Source organism: Xenopus tropicalis, chromosome 4 (genome assembly GCF_000004195.4).
Source record: "Xenopus tropicalis strain Nigerian chromosome 4, UCB_Xtro_10.0, whole genome shotgun sequence".
Taxonomy (NCBI): domain Eukaryota; kingdom Metazoa; phylum Chordata; class Amphibia; order Anura; family Pipidae; genus Xenopus; species Xenopus tropicalis.
In genome coordinates, this window is record NC_030680.2 from 113798467 (window position 1) to 113823028 (window position 24562).

Sequence of the window (24562 nt, forward strand, 5' to 3'; positions counted from 1 at the left end):
CCTGACAACTTGCACGCTGTGTATTATTGTCACTAGAAGCATATTGTTTTATTTACTAGGGTCTATTACTGTGAATTGAAGTTTATTGCTGGTCTCAATACTACCTCTATAACTTGTAATGTGTTTTTATAAAACAAGTCAGGCTGTGAGTGGGAATCTTGGCAAATGCACATTTTTTGCTTGTCCTAAAATTGTCCCATATTTGGTTTCAAAGGAAAATAAACAATAAGTCTGATATTTTAACCCTTCTGCCATTCTTTGTATACAGTCCTGGGACATGCCATGTTTTAGATCACACAACTTCTTCTACCCAGTAAGCCTAATTTAAAAACACTTGGTTTTTGCACTTCACTGTGTAATGGTACCGTTGGGTTTTATTGTGGAAAGATACATTATGTCTAAGCATTGCCATGTCACATTTTTGCCAGCAAGGTATGGCATAAAGTACTTCCTGCTGATCAAACCAAGGGGAAGAAAAACAACAATACAGACTGCTTTGTCGCGTTTTTACCTCTCACTTCTAAGACAAAAGTCAGATACTGGTATTGAAGCATACACCAGAAATATTAGATTTCTCATTATCATTGGTTTTGAAAATATGGTATTCTAAGGGTGAAGAGAGTTACTTGTCAAAGCTACAAAAATAGACAATTTACTGATAACAGTCTCTACGTGTGTTTTAGCAGAGGCAGTTATCAGCATTGTGTAGAGCAGGGTGTTTTCTGACGTTTTGTAGCCTTGACAAGTAGCTGCTACTAAGTATCTTTGTTTGTCTTCACCCTAACTGGGAAACTAAGGCTACTCCATGTTTGGTCCTTGCAAGGTAAATAAGTAGATTACAAGCGTACAACCCCCTCCCTTCTAGCTTTTTTGTGTTTTGTTTTTTTTTTTTTTTTGCAGTGTCCATTATGCAAGATTTTCTGTGCTCTGGTAATTAAATTATCTACCTCTAAATGACCAAACATGGAGTAGCTTCAGTTTTTCTGTTCAAGAAATAATAAAAATGCTCCAGTGATTAAAACAATGGGCTAAAGGTACGTTCTGCACAAGTCCTATTCTTTGCCCTCATACTAAACAAGGGATGTATACTGCCTGCTCAATTCCCCTTTAGGTTGTAATGCTAACGCTTGCAATATAATTATTAAGCATTGTTCATTAAACCTATGCCCATATAAATGCAGCATATAGGTAATTATATACAAATGAAACTGTTTTGTGTGCTATTTTAGCTTTTTATTTGCCTGGTGCTAGTATTGATTGCTTGGTTCTAGTTTTCAAAAGTTTCTTTCCCCAGACGGTCACATTTTCAGCTTGCATAGTTTTCTCTCCGTTGCTGTACTAGTAGTGCTTCTATGGTGCAGTTATCCCATGTTATACACTCAGACGTACCAATGCATTAGTCCCAGCACAGGATAAAAGTTCTCTAATATAGTGGTGTTTGTTATCATTCTCTCCATGTTTTTGAAACATTGTTGGAAATTTATTTCCATGGAATTGAGGCACAACTCACATCTGGCTAACTCATTGGCAGGCTGTTTTAGCTATGTTGGTAGAATGTGATAGGATTGGCCTTTGATCTGTAATAGGCCAATCTCTCTTTCCATATTACTATGTGTATGGCCAGCCCTCACTGAATTCTATAGAATAATTGATCTTTACTGACCCACTGGAATGGCCCATCCCACATCAGATCACAGACAAGGCACAGTGGCACCTACTCTTTCATAATCAACTTGGTAACAAAACATAAACTTGTCCCAAAGTATACTGTATGAGATTTGTGGTAATTAAGACAAGAATGTTAAAAAATGAGTGGAGCAGTAAGTGGCCTGAAACCTTGTGCTTCACTCACATACCAAGTGTCAGATAATCATTATTAAGCACTAGGGATGGGGGCAGTTTTCTCTCAATTATTGGTGACCTTTATTTTGAAAAAGTCGAAGGCTGCTTGCATGTAAATAACTGAACAATGTGTTTCTGTTAAACCATAAATTGCCATTGTGTCCCTCTTATCAGTTACTATGCTTTATATCACAGAGCCTATGGTTGTAGTTATTAGTGACTAGCACCATATGAAAGAAAGTAGCCCAAGCAGGTGCATTGGTTTTCATTGACTCCACTCAATTCCACGCACAGCGTTGCTCATTGCCATCCTTGGTCCTGGCAGGGTTTATTTTTTATTGTTTGGTACAAACTCGCCACACAATATCATGTACTGTAATGGCCTGGGTGTGTATATAACATTTGTGTATATATAATTGTGTATTTGACATGATTGTAAAGATTTAATAAAGGTCTGTAAATATTTTTTGACTGATTTGGATTCTCCTAAACTCATTTACAGTTGCAGCACTGTTCCAGATTAAAAGATGAACAGATATTCAGTTTCAGAACTATGCTATAGCAGACACGTTGCAGAAGCAAATCTATTTGCAGAGCTCTAACTCTTTACAGTAAAGTGTTTTATAAAGGTGATACAAAAAATAGAGGCAAAGGCCACAGAACATGAATCAGCGTGAATCTAAATCTCAGCTGTGTATCCTGGCAAAGCATTTATATGGTATAAGATAAGAGCACTAGGGAAACAGCCAGATATATTATTTGTAAGGGATATAGCTACAAACATACATTTGTCCTACTGTATGCACATATAATACCTTTTGACTGGTTATACATTGAAAGATCTGCTCATTTGGCAAGTTTGTTAACCAAGCGCATCTTTCCTCAGTATGCCCACCTTGATGCTCATTGGGTTGATTTGCTTGTGATTCTTTGGCACTAGCAATACTTGTTTTGTGCAATTAGGAACAAGTTAACCTGAGACTTAGTTAGAATCAGTACTAGAACCCCAGCTGTACAGCATTGCTTGTGTTAATGTACTACATAGATATTTGCCCCGCTGTAAAGCCACTTGAGCTTTGGCGTGAACTTTTTTTTCTGTCCTAATACTCTTGCAACTAAAGCACAATGTAACCTTTGGTAAAAGTTTCTGACCAAATGTTTGTCCAAAAGGGGGTCTTGAACCCCTGGTGCTTTAAAACCAAACATTTATTGGCTTTGGGAACATCATTTTTGATAGTTTCAGCGCAAATATATTGCAAAGACACATGGTTATATGTATAACAAAAAAACCCCCCACAAATTTTACTCTAGCAGTCACCACAGTGCCATTTATTAACCAGAAAGATAAAGAGCAGATAATGAGGCTGAAATAATGATGCAAAACAATAAGGGGTGTCCAACAACTCCCACACAGGAGGAGAGGCTCAGGTGCAGGAGCCTTAAGCTAGGGGAGCGGATATCACAAAACAGCCACTCAATGCGTTTTGTGCTCAGAGACACTTAATCATAGGTGTATGGTTAAATGTCTCTAAACATGAAAGGGCGTAAGGGGATTATGGTACTTTAATCAAACCATTTTTAATAGAAGAATTCAGTCTGGAGAATTTTCTCAGAGAATACAATAACGTAGAACAATGCCTCAGCAAAGCTAATTGTGTTATAGGTGAGGCTGGCACAGACTTCCAGACTTGACAGCAAGTTGTGTATCTATATCGTCTCTCTGAAACACAATCAGTTTATAACATTTTGAGTCAAATATTTCAGCCCAGCACTGAACAGAAGGTCTTGCCAGGTTTCCGCTGCTTTTCAGCCTGTCACATGGGACAGTGACACTACTATTCCACTGACACATCTACCATGGCAATGCTAAGGAAATTAAGAGAAGCAGTTGTACAAGATCTATATGCAAGTGTTGGACAATAATTGTAGTTAAGTTTTGTATCAATTACGTTTTAAAGACAGAGAAGCCACATTATGTAAGGAAACCACTTTAGATTTTTGTCTAAAAAAAATCTCTGGAATGTCTTGAAAGTTACCAGTAGTTTTCATTCTCTCCTAATATTTTGCCTGGGTGAATTGTTTTACTGGTGTATATTTCCAGAAATATATTTATATGAAAATATGCATTGTTTTACTGATATTACCAATTTGTATTGAGCAAAAACTCAACAATGAAATTAGTTGCCTGGGGATGGCAATAAGGATAACCCTCATGAAAGACGAGGACAACACAAGAAAATCATGTAATGAGAAGAGCAGATGGAGGGAAAAGATGAAAATAACTATAGAGGAGAGATGGAGTAAACATAGTGGAGATAAGAGACAGAAGAGGGAGGGGGATAATACAAAATGCTCAATAGAGAGAAGAACAAGGAGATGAAGAATAGGTGGAAAGTGTGAGAAGTTCATAATGGCAGCAGAAAAGAAAAGAATAAATTAGAATGTTGATGGAAAGCCAACACAACATCCACACCAGCCAGTGAAAAGGAGAAACTACTTAAGAGCATTTACAGTTTCGTCTATGACTTTCAATGCAGACACATGAATGAAGGCAGATTGTGAATGAAATTCTCATGGAAAGGAGGTTTACCCCAGCTCTACAATATAAAAACCAGAAGCCACATATATAAATGTACACATCACACCACTCTAAAAGATATTATTTTTTTTATACCCCAGTCAATCATGTGAATCTAGTGGCATTGCCCCCACACTGGGAATAACTGCTTGCATTATTTAGAGTTGCAGGTATGGGATACATTATCCGGAAACCCGTTATTCAGAAAGTTCCAGATTACAGAAAGGCCATCTCCCATAGACTCCATTACAAGCAAATTATTCTAATTTTTAAAAATGATTCCTGTTTTCTCTGTAATAATAAAACAGAACCCTGTACTTGATCCCAACTAAGATATAATTAATCCTTATTGGAGGCAAAACAATCCTATTGGGTTCATATAATATTTAAATTATTTTTAGCAGACTTCAGTTAAGGAGATCTAAATTACGGAAAGATCCCTTATCCAGAAAACCCCAGGTCCCGAGCATTCTGGATAACAGATCTGGTACTTGTACTAGAATACGCAGTAATGAATATGTATAAAGGATACAACAAGTCTTCTGTGACAGGTGGCTCCTGAATGCAGTCGACTTTTTCAAGAAGTTCATTTATGGTTTCTCGTTGTGCATCTCCGATGGCGCCGTTTGTTTCCTGTAGCTACAGAATACAGAATGTGACAGCGACATGATACACATTGTGCAGCAGCTTTAGCACAGCAGGGATATAAGTCGAGTGCTTACCTGCAGCAAGAAGTTCTTTAATTCTACAGCCACAGGAAAGGGAATGTCTGGAATCTGAATTTTTGCTGCATTCTCAAGCACTTGCTTCATCTCCGAGAGAGTATGAGTATCGGTGCAGCCGTACTTAAGAAGCTTTATAGAAAGCAACACATTCAGATTAGTGGCACTTGTGTGAATAAGACAAACATGGGCTGTATATATCTGCGTAAACTATAATAATTATAGCTAAGGATCAACAAGTAGAGGCATATTTTATATTGTTTATGTGAAAATACAGATGGAGCATGAGCTACTGCAATCTCTCTAAACCAAAATTCCCTTTGTTAGTCCCTTTCTTACCAGAAAAAACGTAAACCACCGAATGAACTTTATCGAGATGCTCTTGAGTCTGCCCAGCTGCACAAAGCAAATGTCCTTAACATAAACATCACCACCACTCAGACACTCTCCTTTAAACGCTTCTTTGTGCAAAAAACTTACATCATTTTATTTCTTAAATAGAGATCCAGCAGATGTTCCGGGGACACAGCCCCTTTATCAAGTGATCATAACAACCAAGCACACCAATAGCAGACATGTGTCATACAGGAAGGGGTCAATTATCCATAAACCCATTATCCAGAAAGCTCCAAATTAAAGGGAGGCCATCTCCAATAGACTCCATTTTAATTAAATGATTCACATTTTTAAGGATGAATTCTTTTTTCTCTGTAATAATAAAACAGTATGAAAACTTGTACTTAATCCCAACTAAGATATAATTAATAACTATTAGAGGCAAAACAATCCTATCCTGTACATCAGCTCAACAGCAAGCCTCTGCCTGGACCCCACATTTGGTTGTTGGAGATTTAAAAACCTGTGCTGGGCTAAATGGAAGCAGCAAAAATCCAAAGGGGAAACCAAACTGTATCGCAAACTGCATATTCTGTTGGCAGTTCTGAAGCACATCTGCCTGCTGAAACCTAGATATTAGCAGTATAAAACTGCAATGAAAGTGAATCATAGAAAGACACTCTGAGCAAGTTTTATTTTGGGAGGGAACTTTAGATTCCCTTTAATTTGGACATAAGATGGAACCAATCAAAATTCAGAGTGATTGCAAATGACCTGCCTCATTACAGTGTGCAGTACCCTGCTAAATTATCTTTTATACATTTACATATCCATTAGTAAATCTCTTCCTCCTCACCATACTCATAAAGCGAAGAATGCCACGCTGAAGGAAAACACTCTGTGCACCGTTTAGACAGGTTAACAATACAAAATGATTTGAAGGTTGTGAAGCCATATGGAATACTAAAGAGAAAGAAACATAAGAGTAAACATTAGTACATGCTGGAACACATGCAGGAAAATTGGTTCTTTATTGGTTTTTATGGCTGAAAACAGTCTTTTTTTCCCTATAATTTTAAATATAATGGAATTTGATTCTATTGTGATTTTTATTAGGTTTTCAAAAATCCAACAAAAGTTGCAGTTGCCAGTTTAATTGGTAAGAAAAACAAATGAGCATAGCCCAGTCTGTAACATATTATTCACCTATAAGCAATGGGGAAAAAGAAACTAAACAAATACAATAAACAGCCTCTGTGTGATTGTGTTGAGGTTTTAATATATTTTGATAACATTTGGAAGTAGAAAAAACCTGAAAATTATAAATTACCTTTGGTGAAGGTACAATGGAAAATATTTCATTAAATTGTTCTCTGTGCCAAATACAAAAAGTTGTATGAACAGTGACTCACTTATTATGTCTGTATGAAAAAACCCCATCTGAAGCCTCTCAAATTTGCCTTTGAAAAAATTCCTTCCTGACTCCAAGATGGCAATCGGACCAGTCCCTGGATCGACTTGTACTAAGAGCTATCTCCCATACCCCTGTATTCCCTCACTTGTACTGAGAGCTATCCCCTACCCCTGTATTCCCTCACTTGTACTGAGAGCTATCTCCCATACCCCTGTATTCCCTCACTTGTACTGAGAGCTATCCCCCATACCCCTGTATTCCCTCACTTGTACTGAGAGCTATCTCCCATACCCCTGTATTCCCTCACTTGTACTGAGAGCTATCCCCCATACCCCTGTATTCCCTCACTTGTACTGAGAGCTATCCCCCATACCCCTGTATTCCCTCACTTGTACTGAGAGCTATCTCCCATACCCCTGTATTCCCTCACTTGTACTGAGAGCTATCTCCCATACCCCTGTATTCCCTCACTTGTACTGAGAGCTATCTCCCATACCCCTGTATTCCCTCACTTGAACTGAGAGCTATCTCCCCTACCCCTGTATTCCCTCACTTGTACTAAGAGCTATCTCCCCTACCCCTGTATTCCCTCACTTGTACTGAGAGCTATCTCCCCTACCCCTGTATTCCCTCACTTGTACTGAGAGCTATCTCCCATACCCCTGTATTCCCTCACTTGTACTAAGAGCTATCTCCCCATCCCCTGTATTCCCTCACTTGTACTGAGAGCTATCTCCCATACCCCTGTATTCCCTCACTTGTACTGAGAGCTATCTCCCATAACCCTGTATTCCCTCACTTGTACTGAGAGCTATCCCCCCTACCCCTGTATTCCCTCACTTGTACTGAGAGCTATCTCCCATAACCATGTATTCCCTCACTTGTACTGAGAGCTATCTCCCATACCCCTGTATTCCCTCACTTGTACCGAGAGCTATCTCCCATAACCCTGTATTCCCTCACTTGTACCGAGAGCTATCCCCCCTACCCCTGTATTCCCTCACTTGTACTGAGAGCTATCCCCCGTACCCCTGTATTCCCTCACTTGTACTGAGAGCTATCCCCCATAACCCTGTATTCCCTCACTTGTACTAAGAGCTATCTCCCATACCCCTGTATTCCCTCACTTGTACTGAGAGCTATCTCCCCTACCCCTGTATTCCCTCACTTGTACTGAGAGCTATCCCCCCTACCCCTGTATTCCCTCACTTGTACTAAGAGCTATCTCCCAAACCCCTGTGTTCCCTCACTTGTACTGAGAGCTATCCCCCATACCCCTGTATTCCCTCACTTGTACTGAGAGCTATCCCCCCTACCCCTGTATTCCCTCACTTGTACTGAGAGCTATCTCCCATACCCCTGTATTCCCTCACTTGTACTGAGAGCTATCTCCCATACCCCTGTATTCCCTCACTTGTACTGAGAGCTATCTCCCATACCCCTGTATTGCCTCACTTGTACTGAGAGCTATCTCCCATAACCCTGTATTCCCTCACTTGTACTGAGAGCTATCTCCCATAACCCTGTATTCCCTCACTTGTACTGAGAGCTATCTCCCATAACCATGTATTCCCTCACTTGACTGAGAGCTATCTCCCATACCCCTGTATTCCCTCACTTGTACTGAGAGCTATCCCCCATAACCCTGTATTCCCTCACTTGTACTGAGAGCTATCCCCCCTACCCCTGTATTCCCTCACTTGTACTGAGAGCTATCCCCCATACCCCTGTATTCCCTCACTAGTACTGAGAGCTATCCCCCGTACCCCTGTATTCCCTCACTTGTACTGAGAGCTATCCCCCATAACCCTGTATTCCCTCACTTGTACTGAGAGCTATCTCCCATACCCCTGTATTCCCTCACTTGTACTGAGAGCTATCTCCCCTACCCCTGTATTCCCTGACTTGTACTGAGGGCTATCTCCCCTACCCCTGTATTTCCTCACTTGTACTGAGAGCTATCTCCCATAACCCTGTATTCCCTCACTTGTACCGAGAGCTATCCCCCCTACCCCTGTATTCCCTCACTTGTACTGAGAGCTATCCACCGTACCCCTGTATTCCCTCACTTGTACTGAGAGCTATCCCCCATAACCCTGTATTCCCTCACTTGTACTAAGAGCTATCTCCCATACCCCTGTATTCCCCCACTTGTACTGAGAGCTATCTCCCATACCCCTGTATTCCCTCACTTGTACTGAGAGCTATCCCCCATAACCCTGTATTCCCTCACTTGTACTAAGAGCTATCTCCCATACCCCTGTATTCCCCCACTTGTACTGAGAGCTATCTCCCCTACCCCTGTATTCCCTCACTTGTACTGAGAGCTATCTCCCATACCCCTGTATTGCCCCACTTGTACTGAGAGCTATCTCCCATAACCCTGTATTCCCTCACTTGTACTGAGAGCTATCTCCCATAACCCTGTATTCCCTCACTTGTACTGAGAGCTATCTCCCATAACCCTGTATTCCCTCACTTGTACTGAGAGCTATCTCCCCTACCCCTGTATTCCCTCACTTGTACTGAGAGCTATCTCCCATACCCCTGTATTCCCTCACTTGTACTAAGAGCTATCTCCCATACCCCTGTATTCCCTCACTTGTACTAAGAGCTATCTCCCATAATCCTGTATTCCCTCACTTGTACTGAGAGCTATCTCCCATAATCCTGTATTCCCTCACTTGTACTAAGAGCTATCTCCCATAACCCTGTATTCCCTCACTTGTACTGAGAGCTATCTCCCATAACCATGTATTCCCTCACTTGTACTGAGAGCTATCTCCCATACCCCTGTATTCCCTCACTTGTACTGAGAGCTATCCCCCATAACCCTGTATTCCCTCACTTGTACTGAGAGCTATCCCCCCTACCCCTGTATTCCCTCACTTGTACTGAGAGCTATCCCCCATACCCCTGTATTCCCTCACTGGTACTGAGAGCTATCCCCCGTACCCCTGTATTCCCTCACTTGTACTGAGAGCTATCCCCCATAACCCTGTATTCCCTCACTTGTACTGAGAGCTATCTCCCATACCCCTGTATTCCCTCACTTGTACTGAGAGCTATCTCCCCTACCCCTGTATTCCCTCACTTGTACTGAGGGCTATCTCCCCTACCCCTGTATTTCCTCACTTGTACTGAGAGCTATCTCCCATAACCCTGTATTCCCTCACTTGTACCGAGAGCTATCCCCCCTACCCCTGTATTCCCTCACTTGTACTAAGAGCTATCCCCCCTACCCCTGTATTCCCTCACTTGTACTGAGAGCTATCCCCCGTACCCCTGTATTCCCTCACTTGTATTGAGAGCTATCCCCCATAACCCTGTATTCCCTCACTTGTACTAAGAGCTATCTCCCATACCCCTGTATTCCCCCACTTGTACTGAGAGCTATCTCCCATACCCCTGTATTCCCTCACTTGTACTGAGAGCTATCCCCCATAACCCTGTATTCCCTCACTTGTACTAAGAGCTATCTCCCATACCCCTGTATTCCCTCACTTGTACTGAGAGCTATCTCCCATACCCCTGTATTCCCCCACTTGTACTGAGAGCTATCTCCCCTACCCCTGTATTCCCTCACTTGTACTAAGAGCTATCTCCCATACCCCTGTATTCCCTCACTTGTACTAAGAGCTATCTCCCATAACCCTGTATTCCCTCACTTGTACTGAGAGCTATCTCCCATAACCCTGTATTCCCTCACTTGTACTGAGAGCTATCTCCCATAACCCTGTATTCCCTCACTTGTACTGAGAGCTATCTCCCCTACCCCTGTATTCCCTCACTTGTACTAAGAGCTATCTCCCATACCCCTGTATTCCCTCACTTGTACTAAGAGCTATCTCCCATAACCCTATATTCCCTCACTTGTACTGAGAGCTATCTCCCATACCCCTGTATTCCCTCACTTGTACTAAGAGCTATCTCCCATACCCCTGTATTCCCTCACTTGTACTAAGAGCTATCTCCCATAATCCTGTATTCCCTCAATTGTACTGAGAGCTATCTCCCATAATCCTGTATTCCCTCACTTGTACTAAGAGCTATCTCCCATAACCCTGTATTCCCTCACTTGTACTGAGAGCTATCTCCCATACCCCTGTATTCCCTCACTTGTACTAAGAGCTATCTCCCATACCCCTGTATTCCCTCACTTGTACTAAGAGCTATCTCCCATAATCCTGTATTCCCTCAATTGTACTGAGAGCTATCTCCCATAATCCTGTATTCCCTCACTTGTACTAAGAGCTATCTCCCATAACCCTGTATTCCCTCACTTGATAGCCATCTAACTCCTTTTTGAATCTATCCAATTGACATACATATACATAAATATATAACACCCATTAACAGTTGTAGATATATGTAGAATAATAAAGCTTTACCAACATCCTTGTTTTTGATAAACAGAAAATCTAAAAGAGATTCGAGGCAGCCAATGGATGCTTGCACAAGCAGAAGGTGCTTCTGTAGAAGAGCAAAATGGAATAAAATTAAAACTTAAATAGGTTCTACTTTCTTACAAATGTAAACATAACAAGTCACTTCTAGTGTCTCATATTTTGTAACATAAAGCCCCTTTAACACATAGGGGCAGATTTATCAAAATGTGAGATTAGGATGATACCACACAAGGCTGATTCTCTTTCCGCAGGCCAACAATCAGCCCCTCCCACTGTCATCAGTCTCCTACCTTGCCTGCACCTGGAACCAATGTGTCGGCCAGGTACATGTGCGGATATCAGCTCAAAATGTAAACTCTCGTGAATTTTGTGTCGATTTCTGCTGGCAGATAGGCATGGTAGGAGGCTGATGCCAGTGGAGGGGCTGATCAGCCCTGTGTGGCATTAGACTTAGAGCTTACCACAGAAAAATTCACCCACTTGCTATGAATTCCTAGGGGATTTTTTGAAAGTTCACCATTTGATAAATACACTACCAGAAATCACATAGGAATAAATAGAACACGATTTTTTTATTTGGTGAGCTTTTATCACACATAATAATCTGCCCCATATTGTTTCTCTGTCAGCATTTTTCCGTCAGTAGAGAACATGCTGATTTTATGCAGATTTTACATAAGTGAGATCCGTTTGTTACTATGCACGCAAGGAGGATTACTTACAGAAAATGAACACCCTATGGGGCACATTCATTAAAGTACGAATCCGAATCACGAAATCCGATAATGTCTGATGATTGCAAAAGTCACGAAAATTCGGTTCGTTTGAATACGAAGATTTCGTACTAACGATCTGAAAGGTCCGAAATTTTTGTATTGAAACGATAATTTACGAAAGGCAATCCGATTTTTGTATCCGAACAATCGTAAACCTTCAGTGCATGATTTTGGAAGCCTCCCATAGGACTCAATGGCACTCTGCAGCTCCAACCTGGCCCAAGGAAAGTCTCCCATAGGGCTCAATGGCACTCTGCAGCTCCAACCTGGCCCAAGGAAAGTCTCCCATAGGGCTCAATGGCGCTCTGCAGCTCCAACCCGGCCCAAGGAAAGTCTCCCATAGGGCTCAATGGCATTCTGCAGCTCCAACCTGGCCCAAGGAAAGTCTCCCATAGGGCTCAATGGCACTCTGCAGCTCCAACCTGGCCCAAGGAAAGTCTCCCATAGGGCTCAATGGCACTCTGCAGCTCCAACCCGGCCCAAGGAAAGTCTCCCATAGGGCTCAATGGCACTCTGCAGCTCCAACCCGACCCAAGGAAAGTCTCCCATAGGGCTCAATGGCACTCTGCAGCTCCAACCCGGCCCAAGGAAAGTCTCCCATAGGGCTCAATGGCACTCTGCAGCTCCAACCCGGCCCAAGGAAAGTCTCCCATAGGGCTCAATGGCACTCTGCAGCTCCAACCTGGCCCAAGGAAAGTCTCCCATAGGGCTCAATGGCACTCTGCAGCTCCAACCCGGCCCAAGGAAAGTCTCCCATAGGACTCAATGGCACTCTGCAGCTCCAACCTGGCCCAAGGAAAGCCACCCATAGGGCTCAATGGCACTCTGCAGCTCCAACCCGGCCCAAGGAAAGTCTCCCATAGGACTCAATGGCACTCTGCAGCTCCAACCCGGCCCAAGGAAAGTCTCCCATAGGACTCAATGGCACTCTGCAGCTCCAACCTGGCCCAAGGAAAGTCTCCCATAGGGCTCAATGGCACTCTGCAGCTCCAACCTGGCCCAAGGAAAGTCTCCCATAGGACTCAATGGCACTCTGCAGCTCCAACCTGGCCCAAGGAAAGTCTTCCATAGGGCTCAATGGTACTCTGCAGCTCCAACCTGGCCCAAGGAAAGTCTCCCATAGGGCTCAATGGCACTCTGCAGCTCCAACCTGGCCCAAGGAAAGTCACGATACCGAAGCTTGAATGAATTCCAAAACTTTTGTACTTGTTGCGACAAATATGATTTTGTCGCACAAATTGTCACCCAAACTGTTGCAAAGTACGAAAAAGTTGTGCAAATTAGCGAAAATATTGCAGAAAATACGCAAAAGTTGTAAACTTTAGAAAAATTATCAATTTTTTGTAATCAGACGTGTCGTACTTTAATGAATGTGCCCCTAAGGGGCTGATTTACTAAGACACGATTTCGAATCCGAATTGGAAAAATTCCGATTGGAAACGAACATTTTGCGACTTTTTCGTATTTTTTGCGATTTTTTCGGCGTCTTTACGATTTTTGCGTAAAAACGCGAGTTTTTCGGCGTCTTTACGATTTTTGGGTAAAAACGCGAGTTTTTCGGCGTCTTTACAATTTTTGCGTAAAAACTCGAGTTTTTCGTAGCCATTACGAAAGTTGCGCAAAGCCGCGATTTTTTCGTAGCGTTAACACTTAAAAGGCGCGACGTTTCGTGCAAGTTTTTTACGCAAAAATCGTAAATACGCCGAAAAACTCGCGTTTTTACGCAAAAATCGTAAAGACGCCGAAAAAAATCGCAAAATTAACGATCATTACGAAAAAAACGCAATCGGACGCATTCGGCCCATTCGTGGGTTAGTAAATGTGCCCCTAAGTGTAGCAAGCAACAGATGGATTCCTCCCCTGTCAATATGCAAAAAAAAATCCGACAATGGCGAAAAGCGGAAATTCGCAGCAAATCCATGCCTTACTAGTAGCAAGCAGTAGTTAGCCAGATCAGTGTTTTCTTAACTGGTGTTATTCAATCAGTGGAGAAAACAGCCGCTGTGACACTTGAAACATTACTATAGGCATACAAAGGGTTACTGTCATCAAAACATTATATTTGTTTTTCTGAATTTGGTCATTAAAGAGAAACATTGCACAAACACCCCTGCCAAATTTTATTGGCTGAGTTCAGATTTTTTGGAATAAGATGTAGAAATACATATTAAAATATATCCTACAGGGAAAAGAATCCAATCAGTCCTATTTGCAGAAAGAGAAGTCAGTAAGTAGAAAAATGGCAATTTATTCCATTTAACTATTTATTTTTTTACATGGAGCAAACAGCACCATAAGGCAATCAAATGGATTACAAATTCCTATTCCTAGAAGCATGTAGCTTTCACAGGTGTTCAGATTTAAAAGCCTGTAACACTGTTCCCGGTAGGCGAGTTCAACCCTGTTTATCTATTTCATTAGCACCATGTTCCTGCCCTGCAGCCTTCAAAATGCTAAATGTGATCTGAGCAGCTGTGGAAAAGCTAACATAAGGTACATTCAACGCACAGGATCGTGATCTAAAACCTGTTAAATACGTCTAACTTTTAACCCAAAGAAGCAAGAATCCACAGCACAACTATTCAGAAGCAAAAACAGCAGACCTCCAGTATAAAAGTCTTATAGGGCAGCAGTGATTCCTTTCCATGCAACACTTCTGCTGAATAGATTCTCTTTTAAGATTTATTCATTAAAACAATTCTGTAATATGCCACTTTTCAAGCTATTTATCTTGTGTTCTTTTCTGCCCGTTCAGATTCTGCTCTGCATTTCTAGCACTTTGTCCCACTTTCCAGCGTGCCATTTACACCTTCTAATCTTCAGCCTTTTCTTTCTTCCTTGTCCATTTGCTTCTTCTTTCTCCTTTTAGTCACTACAAGTCACTTAAAGGAGAAGGAAAGGCAAAGTCACTTGGGGGTGCCAAAATGTTAGGTACCCCCAAGTGACTTTAATCGCTTACCTTGTACCCCGGGCTGGTGCCCCTGTTAGGAGGAAACAGCACCAGCCCGGGGTACCTGGGGCGATCGCTTCCTCCTTCCTGCTTTGTTTAGCTGTGACTATGCGGTAGGCGCATGCGCAGTAGAGTGAAAAGCCGACTTCTCTGTTAAAGTTCAGCTTTTTCACTCTACTGAGCATGCGCGCGACTGAAGGAGGAAGCGCTGGCAGCTACCCCGGGCTGGTGCTGTTCTCTCTGTAAAAGGTAAGCGATTAAAGTCACTTGGGGGTGCCTAACATTTTGGCACCCCCAAGTGACTTTGCCTTTCCATGTCCTTTAAGCTGTACAAAAAAAAATGATTTGGGGGTGCAAATATGTTAAGCACCTCTGCGTAAATCCAATCATGAACAAAAAAATAAAGTTTTTTCCCTGAGCCAATCTATTTTAAGATGCAAAAACCATAATCCACAGGAAAAAAGTAGCACAGCATCACATGCCATTTTTACCCCTCTCAGGCGCCCCTAGTGCAAAAAAAAAATCCAAAAACCCCTAGTCTAAGCTTAGTAAGATGGCAATGTGGCACTGAAATATTTCCCCCCCCCCAAGGGTCAGTGCATTTTTTCCAAAAAGGAAAAATACTTGACAACTGGATTCACTGGGGGTCCTAACATATTGTTACTCTCCATTGAATTGGCATTTGTTGTCCTATATGAAACAAATGCTAACATCACAACTAAGATACCTGTATAAGAAAGTTCTGCAAAGCTGAAAAAAGATAGAGAGCACTTTCTGTATTCAGAGGCTGGATACTTGATTCTTCCACAGGCTGAGTTGACAGCTTTGTTCTGAGAAGAGCTGAGGAAAATATTTGCTTCAGTAGTGTTTTTAGTAGCTGAATAATGCTAACTGGAAGAAACAATGGAGGAATGTAAGGGTGGTTACAAAGATACTACAAAACAGACAGGAAATTGCAGATATTTAAACAGAATCCCCCAGTCCAAACTCTACCTAACAGCAAGGGTGATTTTCCTTTACTTCTGAAAGAAATAAGCTGTAGAAGCGTATCCAAATCCACATGCAGGGTTCTGTGGACCTGTCACAACAGATGTTTTTATTAATATAATAAAATATAATGAAATCACAGACCATTTAGCAAGAAATTAAGAGATTTGTGGTATTATATACACTTTCTTCTTTCCAAAATTATTTGTACATTTCAATTCATGCCATATAAAAAAAAAAAAAAACGATACTTATGCACTTAAAAAAAAAAGCATTGCAACTGCTAACCTCCAAATTGTAACAGTGCTGGAAATACACCAAAGACGATGCAATCAACCACGAAGAGCAACACAGAGCCTGGCATGATTCACTAGAAGAGGAGGAAGCCCATGTAAGTGCTAAAAGTTGCTCCATCAGTTCAATCAGGCTGCAGTTGGACAGCAACATAGCGGCCCCTGAAATCAAAAGTGAAATACATTGATTATCATATAATTGGAAGTTTTTATTTTTTTCATGCAAGATAATAAAAATACAGTTCAAAGTAATTCAAGTATTGCAGATCTGAGAAGAATCCATCCAGACATGAAAGACAAGATCGGATTGATTTTCCTATAAATATCAACATGTGCACAGATATGGGATCTGTTATCTAAAAATCCTGTTATTCAGAAAGCTTAGAATTATGGGAATTATTTCCCATAGACTCCATTTCAATCAAATAATTCATTTTTTTCTCTCTAACAATAAAACAGTGCCTTGTATTTGATAGTAACTACGCTGCACTAATCCATATTGATGGAAAAACAACCCTATTGGGTTAATTTAATGTTTTTAATTAAATTATTTTTAGCAGACAAAGTGATCCAAATTACAGGAAGACCCCATTAAAACCCCAGGTCCCAGTCATTCTAGATAACATGTCCCATACACGCCCTAATATGCCTCTTTGGGCAAGAGAGCAGTGTTTTGTGAGTGAGGCTACATGCTCCTGAACACCCACACTGATGCAACTTGGACAGTGAGACAGTTCTGCACCAGGATAGACACACCAGGCACAGGTCGTTGTGCAAGCAGATTTTGTGGCGAGTTCAATTATTCTAGAATTCTGAGGAAGAATGTTGTAGTGGGTAAAAAAATATGATAAATTGTGCAGATATTTCCAGAGGGGAAGTGATTGTTGAACAATGCTAATCATGGAGAACTTTTTTTTTTAATTGATTATATATAGCTCTCAAAACATAAATTTTATGGTATAGCTAAAATATGAAAGAACAAACGTATTAACTACATAATAATATTTTATATAATTTACCTTTACAAAAAAACAAATTCAGTGCCCATACAGATCTTCACGATACCTTTGTGCCAATGAGTGTGTTCTGGGGCCCTCAAAAAAGGAAGAGTTCAAATGTTTCATTTACACACATTTCCCTGAATCTCAGTTATGTATGTATGGGCCAGTTGTCAAAGACCTAGAGGAAAGGATTCCTGCTCCCATACATTTAGGGCTTTGTAGATATGCTTTGTGCACATTTTCCAGAGACATTTCCCAAAACTATCTTGATGAGTGGTGTTATTAATCTGAGGTGCAATTTAAACCTATCTTCCAGAAAGAAGGACATCTAGCAATTTGCCCATTTACTTAAGGAATTCCACACTTGTAAGTGGCTGTAGCCTCAGAAAGTAATCGTTTTTTGGCCGATGGGGTCATTGAGCCCCAAATAAAAGAGGAAGGCAAATAAAGAAAAAACTATAAAAAATGAAGATCAATTGAAAAGTTAAAAGAAATGGCTAATCTATAACATACTAAAAGTTAACTTAAAGGTGAACCACCCCTTTAATTCTTATTAGAGGCAAACCATCTTTTTGGATTCATTTAATGTTTAAATGGTATTTTAGCAGAAAAAGTATAGTGATCCAAATTACAGAAAGATCCTTTATGTATGTATGTAAATCTTTATTTATAAAGTGCTACTTATGTACGCAGCGATGTACAGTAGAATACATTAATACAAACAGGGGGTTAAAGATAATAATAGATAAATACAAAGTATAACAATAAATACAAGATAAATTTCCTTTATCTGGAAAACCCCAGTTCTCAAGCATTCTGGGTAACATGTCCCATACCAATATTGCCTTCCTCGTCACAGACACAGAAGTGGGGCAGGCAGTTTCTTTCTTTTTTTTATTTTGCACATTCTAGATGCCACTGTACTCCTCTCATTCCCCTTCCTTCCTTCTTGTCTAGAATTGTATGTCCTATGCATGGGCAGTCCCCCATTCTGGCACATAAACATTTTAGGATTGCAGCTTGTAATAGCAGTATCCAAAATGCTGCCTGCCTACTGTGATTGTGAAGTTTAAAATTTATATAGTGTACAGGTAAGTAAAGTTTATTTTGCCTGACTGTCACAATAGAAAAGAATTTGGAATTATTTCTTAGGGTCATAGTAAGGTAATAGTTGTTGAGATACCTTTACCTCTTATTGTACAGCTGGTACTTGACTGGTGTAGGATGCAGTAAATGAAGTTGAAGCAAGGCTGCAAGATGTTCGTATTGTTGACATTACATTTCTTAGATAAACTGCTTACTGCAATTCAGAAAGAAAGTGGGCCTTGATCAAGTTCAGTAGTAACAAACTACATGTTGTTGTAGTTATCAGTACCTCACAAAATAAACAGATGAACCCAAGCACCAGGAGCTAGTTTGCATGACAAAAAGTAAGATTAATAGACAAACAGAAAACAGACCCCAAACAGAAATATAATCAACAAAAGATTTGGATTTACTACATGATTTCCCAGCAATGTATAATAAATTCCAGCAGCCACATAACCAATTCTGGTGCAATCGATCCTTATTAGACTACAGTTTATATAAACCTTGCCCACTTTGTTGAGTATTGTGCTTTGGCCTTAGAGCCGAGTTCCTGTTCCTAATATTTTGTTTCTTGTAATCCCATATAAGCAAACCCAACTGCAATCTGTCAGGCTTTCAGATAAATAGGAACTCATTAAACAAAGGGACTGGTAAGATGATTAACTACATTCTTCCGCTAACTGGAAGAACCTCAGGAAGATAGAAAGTGAATCTGCTTTTAATTTCCAACTTTGGCCTGTTCAGTGCAAAAAAATAACACAAAAAACATAATGAGCAATAAGTATGTTCAACACATTCCTTGTTCACTGAACAGGAGTTCAACTAGGGTGAATACTGCCCATGTAAAAACTCATTTTTTACTCCAGCCATGAGGTAACCCCTGATGGGCAGTAAGATCTGTCTGACAGGCCTGGACGGAGATTTAAAGGAACAGTAACACCAAAAAATGAAAGTGTATAAAAGTAACTAAAATATAATGTGCTGCTGCCCTGCACTGGTAAAAGTTTTGTGTTTGCTTCAGAAAGTCTACTATAATTTATATAAATAAGCTGCTATGTAGCCATGGGGGCAGCCATTCAAAGGAGAAAAGGCACAGGCACATAGCAGATAACAGATAAAACACTATTGTATTCTACAGAGCTTATCCATTATCTGCTATGTAACCTGTGCCTTTTCTCCTCTTTTCCAGCTTGAATGGCTGCCCCCGTGGCTACACAGCAGCTTATTATATAAATTATAGTAGTGTTACTGTAGCAAACACCCCAGTTTTACCAGTGCAGGGCAACAGTGCATTATATTTTTATTACTTTAAAGCTCTTTCATTTTTTGGTGTTACTGTTCCTTTAAAATAGGCCCGAATATTCCAAGTACACAGAGGCCCAAACAGCCCCACTCCAGCCCAATAAATATTGTATATGGCATCTTACAGCAGCCCCTCTGGCATTTGCCAGAATCCACAGATTACCAGTCTGGGCTTGTGCCTGAGTTACTGTTTGGTTCAGGCGACTGTTTGGTTCAGGCAGGTTTACAAGAAACTTTCATTTTTCTTCTTCCAGCCGCCTTTCCATTTAAGAAGAATGGATAGCTGGAACTGCTTTTACTCCAAATAATGTTCTTAATTATTTCAGACCAATAAAGCAAATATTCCATAATCCCTTCTACTAACCGTGATGAAGAAGTTTAAAGTCAGTGCTGTCCATCGTTCTGTCTGAGTGGCTTTTTAGCTTCACAAGATAAAGCAGCCTAAGGATCAAAGGCAAGTTTTTTTCTGCAAGGAATTGAAACAAGTCACTGACAGACTTTGTGTTTTCTATCTAACAAAGTGTAGCACAACATATGAACATGAAGGAGAGAGTGACATTAGAAAACCAGTTGATTTAGTAAAGTTCAAAGAGTAAAACATAAAATGCCATCAGAAAATTAAGTGATAACGTACAAGTAAACAAACATCACTGTGTGAAGAAACAAATATACAGTGAAATTATTATACGTTTTGTACTTTTTTTTTAAAAAAATTATTGTACAATCAATTAACATCTGGTTAACATTTTAATGAAAACAAATCTACATCCAAGTTTTTTTTATCAGAATATTTAGTTTCCCTGATTTAAAGGTAAAGGCATAATAAAGCTACTTTTTCACATTTATCAGTAATGTAACATGGCACAGCTATGCAATATACCTTTTAATCCTGCAGAAGTATACTCTATTAGGATTTTCTGTAACACTTGCAAGATCCTGCTACACAGCACTGCAGATATATGACCACTGTCATTTCCATTTAAGAAAACTGTTAATATGATAAGCACTTTGTTAGCCAATTCTTCTGAGCCGCTGACAATTATATCCTGGGAAAGAAGGGCAATACTGTATTGTGTTGTGTTCATAAAGCTTGGGTTTGGCATACAAAAAAAAATTCCTACTGTTAAACACACACTTCATGCTCGCTTTATCATATCTATATACGTGTGAAGTTTCAGCACATGTCCACAGTTAGAACATTTCCACTGCAGTTGAGAAGTTAATTTCATAATACAGAGCATGTTGGGCCAAGTTGGTGTATTCTATATGCATATATTAATGACAAGTAATGCCCCAACAAAAAATTGTTTCATTTTTAGGATTAAGGCATAGAATTGTTTAACAGACACTGGGGTACTCTCAGAATCTTGATGGAATTATGAATCAGGTAAGTGCTATTTCTTATCACTACACTGTGAAGGCATGCTTCCCAACATCCCAAAATGTAAATATGGACAAAAAGAAATGCAGCAGCAAAAATTTTGTGACCACACCCCCTAAATACCATTCCCATTTAACAAAACTTGGCAAGTTATTCAATGTTTGAACCTGTTTAGCTTATTAGTTACAATTGTATCTAACTGCAGGGGTTGAGTATTCTTGCCTCTCTGCCAAAAGCCTGTTTATCTAATTAAGTTTGAGAAACTTTGTACAGGTATCGGACCCCTTATCTGGAAACCCATTATCCAGAAAGTTTCGAATTACGTAAAGGCCATCTCCCATAGACTCCATTTTAATGAAATAATTCACATTTGTAAAAATGGTTTCCTTTTTCTCTGCAACAATAAAACTACCTCGTACTTGATCCCAACTAAGATATAATTAATCCTTATTGGAGCCAAAACAATCCTAGTTGGTTTAATTACTGTTTAAATAATTTTTTAGCAAACTTAAGGTAGGAGATCCGAATTACGGAAAAACCCCTTATCCAGAAAACCCCAGGTCCCGAGCATTCTGGATAATGGGTCCCATACCTGTATCTTTTTTAGCATTCAGTGCAGGAGATCAAAGGGAAATGAGGGACTTTTCAATAAGAATTTGGGACTGCGGGCTGAGCTGTTAAAATCAGGACTGTCCTGCAAAAATTGGGACATTTGGGAGGTATGGGGAAGGGTTGGCAGGTGTAAAATTAACATATCAGTATGTAGTTCTGATCAAGTTTGGTTCCATACAGCTTTTCAGAATTTTCCTCAAATTAGATCCACTGCAGCCTATCAATACATACCATAAATATGATCAATGCTTCAGGATTGCTTCCAAGGATTTTAATCAGTGGCAACAAACTACATACGTTACAGGCCTTGTTGTTGGTGCTACTGCAAACTTGATGGTTGTTTAGCTCACTGATCTGACTGCAGTCTTGCATAGAAATATAGAGTTCTGCTATTCTTTGGCCAAGCATTTCCATCAGTTGAGGATAGCAGAAGAAAAATTTGAAAAACAGGGGATGGTGGAAGTACATGAGCTGCAGGTTACCAACTCTCTCAAGCATTCTACAAATGCCATTTACTGATGCCTGTGAAGGGAATAAACCAGTTTAGACTTTGACATTTCCAAAACATTAACATCTGATAATAAATACTGTGACAGCAAACTTTTTACTACTATTTAGACTCTTGTTGTGTTCACATTTAACAATAAAACCACACTCAACCATATTAGAACATATTTAGTGGACATCCAGATGTCCATTTAATGGACATCTGTGCAGGCCCAGACTGGCAATCTGTGGATTCTGGCAAATACCAGAGGGGCTGCTGTAAGATGCCACTATTTATTGGGCTGCTGTGGGACTGTTTGGGCTTCTGTGTACTTGAAATTCCAGGGCCTATTTTGAATTCCAGTCCGAGCCTGCATCTGTGGTAATCTAATTATCTACATTGCAAGATCCAAACAAGATGGCTGGGGCTTGGTGCCAATATGTTAGGTAACCCCCCAGATAATTCAAATCACCTGGAGTAAAAGATGGTAACACATTCTTATACTACAAAAGGAGTCCCTGAGTACACTTGGATTTATGTACAGCAAACATTTTTTGATTTAACTTCATATGCCCTAGTTTAAAGGAATACTGTTATGGGTAAACATGTTTTTTTTTCAAAATGCATCAGTTAATTGAGCTTCCCCAGCAGAATCCTGCATTGACATCTGTGTTTCAGATTTTTTTATGTTTAATTTTAACATTTCACGTGGGGCTAGCCATATTCTTCATTTCCCAGGGCACCACAACCATGTGACCTGTGCTCTGAAAAACTTCAGTCACACTTTACTGCTGCTCTGCAAGTTGAAGTGATATCACCCCCCTTCCAGCAGCCGATCAGCAGAACAATGGGAAGGGAGTAAGATAACAGCTCCCAATAGGTATCAGAATAGCACTCAATAGTAAAAATCCAAGTCCGGCTTGGGACTCCTCCAGTTACATGGGAGTAGGAGAAACAATAGGTTACCTGAAAGCAGTTCTAATGTGTAGCACTGGCTCCTTCTGAAAGCTCAGACTCAGGCACAATGCACTGAGATGGCGCCTACACACCAATTTTACAACTAAAAAAAATAAATTAGTTGGTTCAAGAATAAAATGTTAAATGGTAGAGTGAATGATTTGCTATGTAAACAGTGTAATTTAGAAATAGATTAGATGTATACCATAAAAATCATGATAGTATCCCTTTAAGGCTGTACTAGGCATACCATACAAAGGCATGTAAGATGGGGGCATGACACTTTTTCAATATACAGTCCCTCTGAAACCTGTCAGGCTTTCTACCTACCCTGTTGCCTTGTCCATACCATCCTGCAAAACCTTACAGCTATTCTCCAGTTAGGGCACCTAGCATACAGGGCATCTCTGTCCACCCTGTTACCAATCCTTATACTAACAGATTACAATAGCAAGCACATGGAGCAGTGCCAACCTGAACTTGAAGAAGAAACACATCTTCCATTTTCCCAAAAACTAGTCTCACTTTTTATACAACAACTCCTATTAGACTTTGTAGCCAAGTGTTCTGCTTCTGCCAGTTTAGGTTTTAATGTTTTTCACTGTCTACCTTTATCTACCTACAGCTTTATAGCATTCACTTTAACATGTAACTTTTATGTTACACTGGGTCTAATGTAACAAGTCTGTTGCTCCGATTCTCCTTTATTACTACATGAGGCTTGCCCAGTTGACTAATTTACAAAAAGCTTACAAACAATGTTTTTTATTGGATTTATAATTTTGTTGTTAATGCAATACCATTAAAAAAACACAAAGAATAAATGTTGGATATGTTTACCTCACTCATTGCTTGACCCTTTTCTTGACAAACTGCCAGAAGGTAAATAACAGCTTTCATAACATATGGAGAAGGTATGTCCCCTAGGCTTTGCATGGAATTCAGAAATCCTAAAACGGCCCAGAATAAATCAGTCTCTGGTACCAGCCTATTAAAAATACAAATGAGTCTTAAGATACTGATACATATCAAGGTGTCCTAGATATACCATCTAACAAACAGAAACTTGACTTGAGTATGTCATATATACAGTATAAGACCAAACCCAGGACACAAAAAATAGCAGATAACGAAAAGATGTGGGTCAAAGTACATTATCTGTGCTATGGTATTTCACTAACAGCAAGCACAACATTGCCCCATTTACAACCTCAAGTAGCATCCAAAGTTGTTACATTCCGTGTTTGTCCACGCAAAAATCCCACATAATTGTAAACGTAAGATTCATGAAAAGGGTCAGATTTCCATATCAACAGGAGGTTGTCTATGTACAGTACCATACTATATGGTCACGATAGGGGTTCCCCTAACCAAAGACACTGGATGAAAGGTTGCCCAAGGTGGTGTCACACCTTTATAGGTAGAA

The 24562-nt window shown here is 40.2% G+C and overlaps 1 protein-coding gene across 1 annotated transcript in view; it reads right to left on the reverse strand.

Moving 5' to 3' along the window:
- Nucleotides 1-3142: 3142 nt before the first annotated feature.
- Nucleotides 3143-24562, reverse strand: part of mei1 (meiotic double-stranded break formation protein 1) — a 47917-nt gene continuing 26497 nt past the window's right edge. Inside the window, exons 18-30 of the mRNA XM_031901340.1 lie at nt 23977-24124; nt 21924-22214; nt 20580-20745; nt 20064-20165; nt 18498-18608; nt 16303-16469; nt 16021-16105; nt 15755-15918; nt 11284-11365; nt 6335-6441; nt 5143-5274; nt 4953-5059; nt 3143-3694 (exon numbers count right to left, since the gene is read on the reverse strand). Coding sequence (XP_031757200.1) covers nt 3649-3694; nt 4953-5059; nt 5143-5274; nt 6335-6441; nt 11284-11365; nt 15755-15918; nt 16021-16105; nt 16303-16469; nt 18498-18608; nt 20064-20165; nt 20580-20745; nt 21924-22214; nt 23977-24124 — 1708 coding nt within the window. The 3' untranslated portion in view covers nt 3143-3648. The remainder of the gene's footprint in view (nt 3695-4952; nt 5060-5142; nt 5275-6334; nt 6442-11283; nt 11366-15754; nt 15919-16020; nt 16106-16302; nt 16470-18497; nt 18609-20063; nt 20166-20579; nt 20746-21923; nt 22215-23976; nt 24125-24562) is intronic.